The 8,898-nt window shown below is 40.3% G+C and overlaps 1 protein-coding gene across 1 annotated transcript; it reads left to right on the top strand.

Annotated features, from left to right (window-relative positions):
* The first annotated feature begins 8,006 nt into the window (after positions 1-8,006).
* LOC18030389 (small acidic protein 1) lies at positions 8,007-8,472 on the top strand. Its single transcript, XM_024149591.1, has one exon. The coding sequence runs from the start codon at positions 8,073-8,075 to the stop codon at positions 8,259-8,261; it is 189 nt and encodes a 62-aa protein (XP_024005359.1). The 5' UTR covers positions 8,007-8,072; the 3' UTR covers positions 8,262-8,472.
* Positions 8,473-8,898: the final 426 nt, after the last annotated feature.

Here is an 8,898-nt window from a genome sequence, read left to right as displayed (position 1 = left end):
TTTTCTCATTTCTTAGAATCACATTTACAGGTGTATACAGCTATTAAAGGAAAAGCAAAGAGCATATTCTAAAAGATTCCTAAGCTAAGAGCCAAAAGAGGAAAAAGTAAAAGCTACTTTACATAAAGCTACTTTAACGTTCAAAAAGAAGGAGAGAGGCTCCTCTCTTATCTTTAAACGGTAACAAGGGAGAGTCTTGGAGGGAAAGGCTTCTCTTGATGATGTAACTTGATGAAGAAGCTATTGCCGAGTTCTCTATGAATTGTACGGACTTGTACGGACACTCCTTGAAGAGATGATCTTAATATTGATGATAATGATCTCTCTTGATTAACAGCGTCTACCTCTTATTTCAAGTCTCAATACTCCCACTTGTCAATATAATGTCAATTGGGATGAGAATATGTCTTTTACTAGAAAGAGTCCAAGTTTTCTAGTTTTCATAGGAGATTTGAGGTGTATCTAAAGGAATTAGAAAACTTGGAAATGATGCATCTCCTTCCACATTTAGTAGTGTCTACCTCATTTTTCAAGTCTCAAAACTCCCACTTGTCAATATAATGCCAATTGGGATCAGAATATGACTTTTACTAGAAAGAGTCCCTGTTTTTTTAGTTTCATAGGAGAATTGAGGATTATCTAAACGAATTAGAAAACTTGGAAATGATGCATCTCCTTCCACATTTAGTAGTGTCTACCTCTTATTTCAAGTCTCAAAACTCCCACTTGTCAATATAATGCTAATTGGGATCAGAATATGACTTTTACTAGAAATAGTCCAAGTTTTCTGGTTTTCATATGAGATTTGAGGTGTATCTAAAAGAATTAGAAAACTTGGAAATGATGCATCTCCTTCCACATTTAGTAGTGTCTACCTCATTTTTCAAGTCTCAAAACTCCCACTTGTCAATATAATGCTAATTGGGATCAGAATATGACTTTTACTAGAAAGAGTCCCTGTTTTTGGAGTTTCATAGGAGAATTCCCCTTGTCAATATAGTGCCATTTTGGATCAGAATATGACTTTTCCTAAAACAATGGTCTATTTTAGATCGAGGCTTCAGTTCTTTGAGCTTGTGAAGATCTTTCTAGTAAAAGTCATATTCTGATCCCAATTAGCATTACATCAAGCCACACTTTGTGCTCCTTTGCCTCATCATAATGTTGGAATTTATTTAAGCGGAATAAAGAGAATTGTTAAGAGAGAAATGATGAACAATGAAGAACAAGAGAGAATAAGTCTCCAAAAGTGTATATTATTCATATGGCGGCTACATTACATTTATAGAGAGACAAGATGAGTCCTAGGTCTAGGTTTTACAAAGAAGAGACAAACAGGTGGTTACATTCTCTATAATCACGTGCAGGAATAAGGCTAAGGCTTCGCTGATCCCGGAGATGATCGTGACAGCTTCCAACGGTCATCTTGACCTTAAATCGACCCGTGACTCTAGAGGGGACCACCGTACGGACGAGCTCTCTTCTAGGCCGAGACTTGGAGACTTTTCTTGGGCCTCTCAACATGTTCAGGCCTCTAATATTATTCTGGCCTTGTAGAAACCCACAAAGGCCTAAACCTGATCAATACTCCCCCTCAAGCTTAGTACTCAAAGTCGCATAGAGATCTTAGAGAGCTAAGCTTGAAGACCCATGAGCATCACCTCATTAAAAACCTTAACAGAGAAAACCACGTGGGACAAAACTCTGTTAAGGGAAAAAGAGTATGATGTCCATGGATCAAGAAGCAGGATCAAGAGTGAGTGAGATCCACCAGTCCAAGCTTGCCAAAGATGTGCCTGCAAACTTTGAGACTCGCGGATTTGGTAAAGATATCAGCCAGCTGGTCTTCACTCTTTGTGTAGCATGGAAGAATAACCCCTTCCTCAATCTTTTCTCTGACTTTATGACAATCGATCTCTATAGACTTGGTCCTCTCATGGAATACCGAGTTTGATGCTATGTGTATCGCGGCTTGATTATCACAATGCATCGTTATTGGACTTGATTGCTCAATGCCAAAGTCTTTTAGAAGAGCTTTGAGCCAGGTTAGCTCACTTGTAAGCTTCCGCATTGCTCTGTATTCGGCTTCAGCACTTGAGCATGAGACCACTTTCTGCTTCTTTGTCTTCCAAGTAACAAGGTTCCCACCAATGAATGTACAATAGCCGGTTGTAGATTTTCTGTCTATCCTATCTCCAGCCCAATCTGAATCACAATATCCCACAATCTCTGTATTATCATTCTTTCCCATCCAAATGCCTTGGCCTGGGCTTCCTTTGAGATATCTGAGAATTCGTTCAACCATGCTCCAATGATAGACGGTTGGGGCCTGCATATGTTGGCTCACTTGATTAACCGCAAAGCACAGATCCGGTCTTGTAAGAGTTAAATAGATAAGCTTGCCCACAAGTCTTCTATATCTTGATACATCCTTGAAGAGTTCATCTGTCTTCTCCCCCTTTCGACTGACCTTGTAGCCATCCTCAAGAGGAGTCTTTGCAGGTTTAGCTCCAAGCATGCCAGTTTCCTTAAGCAGATCGACCGTATACTTTCTTTGAGATAAGAATAGACCTTCTGAAGATCTATAAATCTCTATTCCCAAGAAGTATTTGAGCTCTCCGAGATCCTTGATATCAAATGTGGAATGAAGGAATGCTTTTGTATCTTTGATCCCTTTTTTATCATCACCAGAGATGATAAGATCATCAACATAGACTAGAACCACAACTAGGCCGCGATCAGTCTTCAAGGTGAACAAGGTATGATCCGAGTGAGATTTCTTGAACCCATGAGCGATAAGAGTGGTACTTAACTTGTTATACCAAGCTCTTGGGGATTGTTTGAGCCCATAGATAGCCTTGTGCAACTTTAAGACTTTGCCTGGTGTAAGCGTATCTTCTAAGCCTGGTGGTGGTGTCATATACACTTCCTCTTGAAGATCTCCTTGTAGAAAAGCATTCTTTACATCCATTTGCCAAAGATCCCATGAAAGATTAGTGGCCAAGGAGAGCACCACTCTCACGGTGTGAAGCTTAGCAACCGGAGCAAACGTTTCTTTGTAATCCTCCCCGGGAGTCTGAGTGAACCCGCGAGCAACTAGCCGAGCTTTATACCTCTCAATATCCCCATTACTCTTGTACTTAATCGTGAAAACCCATTTAGAGCTGACCGGTCTCTTCCCTGGTGGTAAATCGGTCTCATCCCAAGTGTGATTACGCTTCATGGCTTGATTTTCATCATCGATCGCAGCAACCCACACCTTTTGATCTTTAGCTTCCTCATAACACGTAGGGATCTCATATTGATCTATTTTCCCAAGAAAGGCCTGATGCTCGGATGGCAAGAGGGCAAGAGAACACACGGCCTGAAAAGGATGGGCAACAGCTTGACTATTGTAGTAGACTCTGGTGTTGACCCAATTTGAGGGATCTTTAATAAGTCTTGAACTCCTTCTAAGCGGCTGTACTACTTCCTCGACAGCCTCAGGTTCATCTTGAGAGGCTCCTTCCTCTGTCTCCATATTTCCTTGATCTTGTGGGCCTATTGTCTCACCACCCACTGAAACCGGTGCCGGATCTTGGCTTGGACCCATCTCCTGATGCTCTTCCTCCTCTAGTTCCTCATCTACAGTAGCTGTGGCTTGAACCGGAGTTTGTCTTGGTGGAGCTTGATTACCAAGATGATCCAATAGAAACCGCAGGCTTGTGGCAAGGTCAGATGGTGAACTAGACAGATCTTTCAAGCTCTCCCAATCTTTCTTGACATAGTATCCTTGCTCCTCAAGGAATTTGACTTCTCTAGAGACATAGGTTCGGTTGTTGATAGGGTCATAGCACTTGTATCCCTTTTGAGTTGTGGAGTATCCAAGGAACATACACTTGATACTTTTGGCATCTAGCTTGCTTCTCTGCTCACCTGGAATCAACACAAAGCACACACACCCGAAAACACGTAAATGCTCAAGAGAGGGTTTAGATTTGTTTAATACCTCAAACGGAGACATGTCTTGTAAGACTCTCGTAGGGATTCTGTTAATGAGGTAACAGGCTGCAAGGACCGCATCTCCCCAAAATCTCTTAGGCACATTTGCATGAAATAGCATAGACCTGGCCACCTCCATCAAGTGTCGATTTTTCCTTTCAGCCACACCATTTTGTTGTGGGGTATATGGACAGCTAGTTTGATGTAGGATCCCATGCTTAGATAAATGCTCCTTGAATTTTTGGCTTGTGTACTCCCCACCATTATCTGATCTAAACACTTTAATCTTGGCATTAAATTGGTTAGTTACATAGTTCTGAAAGTTTGTGAAAGCCTCAAATACTCTATCTTTTGAAGGAAGAAGAGTGACCCATGTATATTTCGATTTTTCATCTATGAAAGTCACAAAATATTTGTTACTATCCCTAGACATACATGGTGAGGTCCAAACATCAGAATGCACAAGATCAAAGCAATTTTCATAAATAGTAGATGATTTAGGAAATACTATTCTGCAATGTTTGCCGAGAATACAAGACTCACAACTAGAGTGATCAAAAAAAATATCAGGCAGCATTAATTCAAGAGCACGTGAATGTGGGTGGCCTAATCTAGCATGCCATACAGCACTAGTTAAATAACAAGACTTAAAAGAGACATCAGCGTCAGGTTTATTTGGTGAAACATCTTCAAGAACATAAAGATCATCCCTGGTTCCACCTTTCCCAAGTAACTTCCCACTCTCAATATCCTGAAAATGAACATCATTAGGACCAAAAATCGCATAACAATTTAAGTCTTTAGTTGCTCTTTTCACTGATACTAGATTAGAGGTGAATTTTGGGACATAGAAAGCTTCGCTAGTCTTGTTAAACAGATTCAGTTTACCAATTCCCTCTATTGGGATTCCATCACCATTAGCTATTATCACTTTACCTAGGGCAGGTTCTATACTGTTCAAGAGTTTAGAATTATTTATCATGTGATGAGAGGCTCCCGAATCAACAACTAGACCGCTACTAGGTTTATGTGAGTAAAAGGTGATACCGGATTGTTTAGAGGCAAAAGCTTTGATGAGGGCCTCCAAGTCGCTCTTCCTCACATACTCCTCTGAAGCGCTCATAGCCACTTCTCCCCCTGAGTTGCTTCCTGCTGCTGGTTCATGAGCGAGGTTTGCCCTGGCGTCCTTGAACTTGTTGGGCTTAAGATGGGGATGGAGGATCCAGCATTTTTCCTTTGAGTGGCCCTTCTTCTTGCAATGGTCGCAGACCCAAGTCTTCCTCTCTTCCGGTTTGAAAACTCCTTTGTTAGCTGAGATGAGTTCTCCTTTCTTGAATAGACCTATGGAGCCCTGCTCCTTTTGGATTCTGGCGCACACGTCTTCAAGGCTTGGAAGCTTGTCATCTCTTAAGATGTGCTTGATAAGGTCATTGAAGACTGGATTCAGTGTGAGAAGGAGACCGAACACCTTGTCCTGCTCTCGCCTTTCATTGAGAATCTTGGGATCTAGAGTACTCGGTCGCAACATCTCTAGTTCAGCCCACAAGGATCTGAACTTTCCAAAATGAGTCTTGAAATCCATATCTTCTTGACTCAGGTCATTAATAGCCTTCTTTACTTCAAAGACCCTGCTCAGATTTGTATCATTTCCGAATACGTTCTTGAGAGTTTCCCAAAGAGACTTTGCTGTCTCACAGTAGGAGTAAGCTTCAAGAATCGCCGGTTCAAGAGAGTTCTGAATAAGACCAAGAACAGTTTGGTCTTCTTGAAACCACTTAGCTTCTTCGGCCTTGGCCTCTTCACTCTTTGTCTCGCCTTTGGTGTCTTCATCTTCTTCTGGTGTTTTGTCCTCCAAAACATGGCTCCAGAGACCGCGACCACACAAAGCTGTTTTTGTGGTTCTTGCCCACAACAGATAGTTTCCTCCTCTGAGAATAACTGGAATAACAATCGCTTTCGAGTTTTCAGTAGCAAGAATGCTTGAACTTGAACTCATCTTTGTTGTTCAAGAACAGAAAAGAATGCGGAGAAGAGAGAGAAACAAAATAAAACTTGAGAACCGAAAGATTGTCGAGATTTGAGAATGAGAGGATTTAACGAGTATTTTAGAGAGATTTAGAGATTAAATGAGAAGAGATTCATGTTAAAATGCTCAGAACCTGGCTCTGATACCATGTTGGAATTTATTTAAGCGGAATAAAGAGAATTGTTAAGAGAGAAATGATGAACAATGAAGAACAAGAGAGAATAAGTCTCCAAAAGTGTATATTATTCATATGGCGGCTACATTACATTTATAGAGAGACAAGATGAGTCCTAGGTCTAGGTTTTACAAAGAAGAGACAAACAGGTGGTTACATTCTCTATAATCACGTGCAGGAATAAGGCTAAGGCTTCGCTGATCCCGGAGATGATCGTGACAGCTTCCAACGGTCATCTTGACCTTAAATCGACCCGTGACTCTTGAGAGGACCACCGTACGGACGAGCTCTCTTCTAGGCCGAGACTTGGAGACTCTTCTTGGGCCTCTCAACATGTTCAGGCCTCTAATATTATTCTGGCCTTGTAGAAACCCACAAAGGCCTAAACCTGATCAATAAGGTGTATCTAAAGGAATAAGAAAACAAGTAAATGATGCATCTCCTTCCACAAGGAGATGCTGACGAGCCGTGATTCTAGTTGTCCTGTTCTAACTCTGCCATTGGCTTGTATCACTCGGCTTAATATGACTTTTAGTAAGAAGAGTCCCAGTTTTCTGATTCTCATAAGAGATTTGAGGTGTATCTAAAACAAGGTGCATTATCGGAGAAGTTAAGACCTGTCTCAGTGTGTTACATGTTATCTTCATGTCTAGAGCTTGCAAAGAGTAGCTCAGGTTAGAATGATATTATGCCATTCAGATATAGCAAGGCTGGGAAATAATCTGTGAAAGCACAACGAAAGAGTTAGTCTCAGGTTTTGGGTGCTCACTGGGAAATCACGAGAGAAAGCAAGAAGGCATCAGAATATGTACCTGAAATTGCAATGACAGTCAGTGTATTCATGATATCTGGAAAAAACCCAAGCTTTGAGGAAGATTTCAAGGGTGAGTATCAGACAAATAAGAAAGGTCCTTGGTGAAGAGGAGAAGCTCATGGAGTCATCGGAGGCTGAAGTAGAGGATATAAGTCAAAGACTTGGAGGAGGAGACAATAGTTGTTGCAAAGTCTTGACTTGGAGGAGGAGAAAGTAGATGTTCTTCTTTCAAATGTGTTGTATGATTAAAGGAGTTGCCTTTTGAGTGGATTCTGAGAATCAGTGAGTGAGATTATAAAAGTCATTGAGGTCGATGCTGAGTTTTGAGATTATAGAAATCATTGAGATCGATACTGTGTTCATAGGATGCTTGGAGTACAAACACATTGGACATATGATGTTTGTATCGGTTGTAGCCGAGCGGTAGACTTTGTAGAGTTATCATATCCACAAATTCTTCATCTAGAAAAGAGTGGTAGACATTGTAGTCTTGGATACTACTGCAATTGTAATTGCAATCTTATTCTAGTGGATTTGTTCTGGACTAGGTCTCGAGGATATAGAAAAACCAAATCTCGTTAAAAAACTTTATGTGTTATTTATTTATGCACATACATACTCAAACATATGGATTTGTTTTAGACTAGGTCTTGGGATGTAGGGAAACTGAACCTCGTTAAAAAACTCTGTGTTATTTACTTTACTTACCATCGAAGACAACAGTTCAAGAGACTCGGTTATTGTATCACCTTTTCTATTATTTATACATTCTTGATTTGAGTAACTTCTAGTTTCATTAAATTTTTTAATGCTATGAAACTTTCCATTCCAGTGCACATCAAGCATTGGATGCACCATTTAGCCCATTAGCTAACGAGAATTCGGATAAACCTAGAAAAGACTTGTTTCATCTCTCTCTTTAAATAATGGTTTGCAGTATTGGGCCCTTTTGTGTATCAAGATTATTATTATATTAAATTGGGCCAAAACAAAATGACCTCAATATGTAATTTTCGACCGTCTCTATGACATTTTAGATCTCCGCAGGAAGAAGAAGGAGAAGACGAAGGAGAAAAATGAGGCCGATGCAGCTGGATATGCTGGCGGAGATGGATGATGCAGGTTCTTCGATGGCCATGGACGTGGATGATATCGAAGCGATGGAGATTCTTAGCGAAGGAGGACATATCTCTGAGAACAAGCTCGTCGACGCCGATTTCTTCAACAAATTCGAGGATGATTTCGACGATGCTGATATCAACTGATCCGGTTTGGGTTTTCCGCCATTTCAATTCTCTACAGTTTTAGATCTCCTTTGCTTTTCTGGGTCAAGTTTCGTTTTTTTATTTTATGTAATTTCCTTGAAGGATCGATGTATGAGTGTCTTTGAGATTTTGCGTTTGTGATGTACTTAAACTCTTCGAAATCGAAGTTAATATAACTCTTTAGATTTCTTAATCTCAGCATTAAGTATGATTTATGCTTTGTCTGATATGGTTTTGTGATTTGTCTTATTGGTTTTGCTATGTTTGCCTGGTATTGGATAATGACTTAAAGTTAGAAACTTTTCTTGTATCTCGCTTTGATTCGTTTTATATTTTATTCGACATTGTTTGCTTGTGATTTCACTATGGGTTACATTCTCTCTCTGACCAAGTTTTGTATTTTGGCTTTAGATCATCTTGCTCGGTAGATGGACATAGTGTGTGATTGCTGTTGAGTTCTTGACGCATAAAGATATCAGATTTATTTTGTTAGATGAAAGATTCATCTGCGAGTTCGAGGTTCATGTGCATAGCAAGTGTACTAAAGATGGATTAGTGGTATATGACACAAATCCAATCTCAGCCGTCGGATTCACCCAAAGATTCATCTGGTTATGTTGTTCTGTGGAGAAGGGAG

Source organism: Eutrema salsugineum, unplaced genomic scaffold (assembly GCF_000478725.1).
Source record: "Eutrema salsugineum unplaced genomic scaffold, Eutsalg1_0 scaffold_1, whole genome shotgun sequence".
In the NCBI taxonomy this organism is placed as follows: domain Eukaryota; kingdom Viridiplantae; phylum Streptophyta; class Magnoliopsida; order Brassicales; family Brassicaceae; genus Eutrema; species Eutrema salsugineum.
Note: the sequence above shows the minus strand (reverse complement) of the source record. Positions and strands in the feature narration are given on the sequence as shown.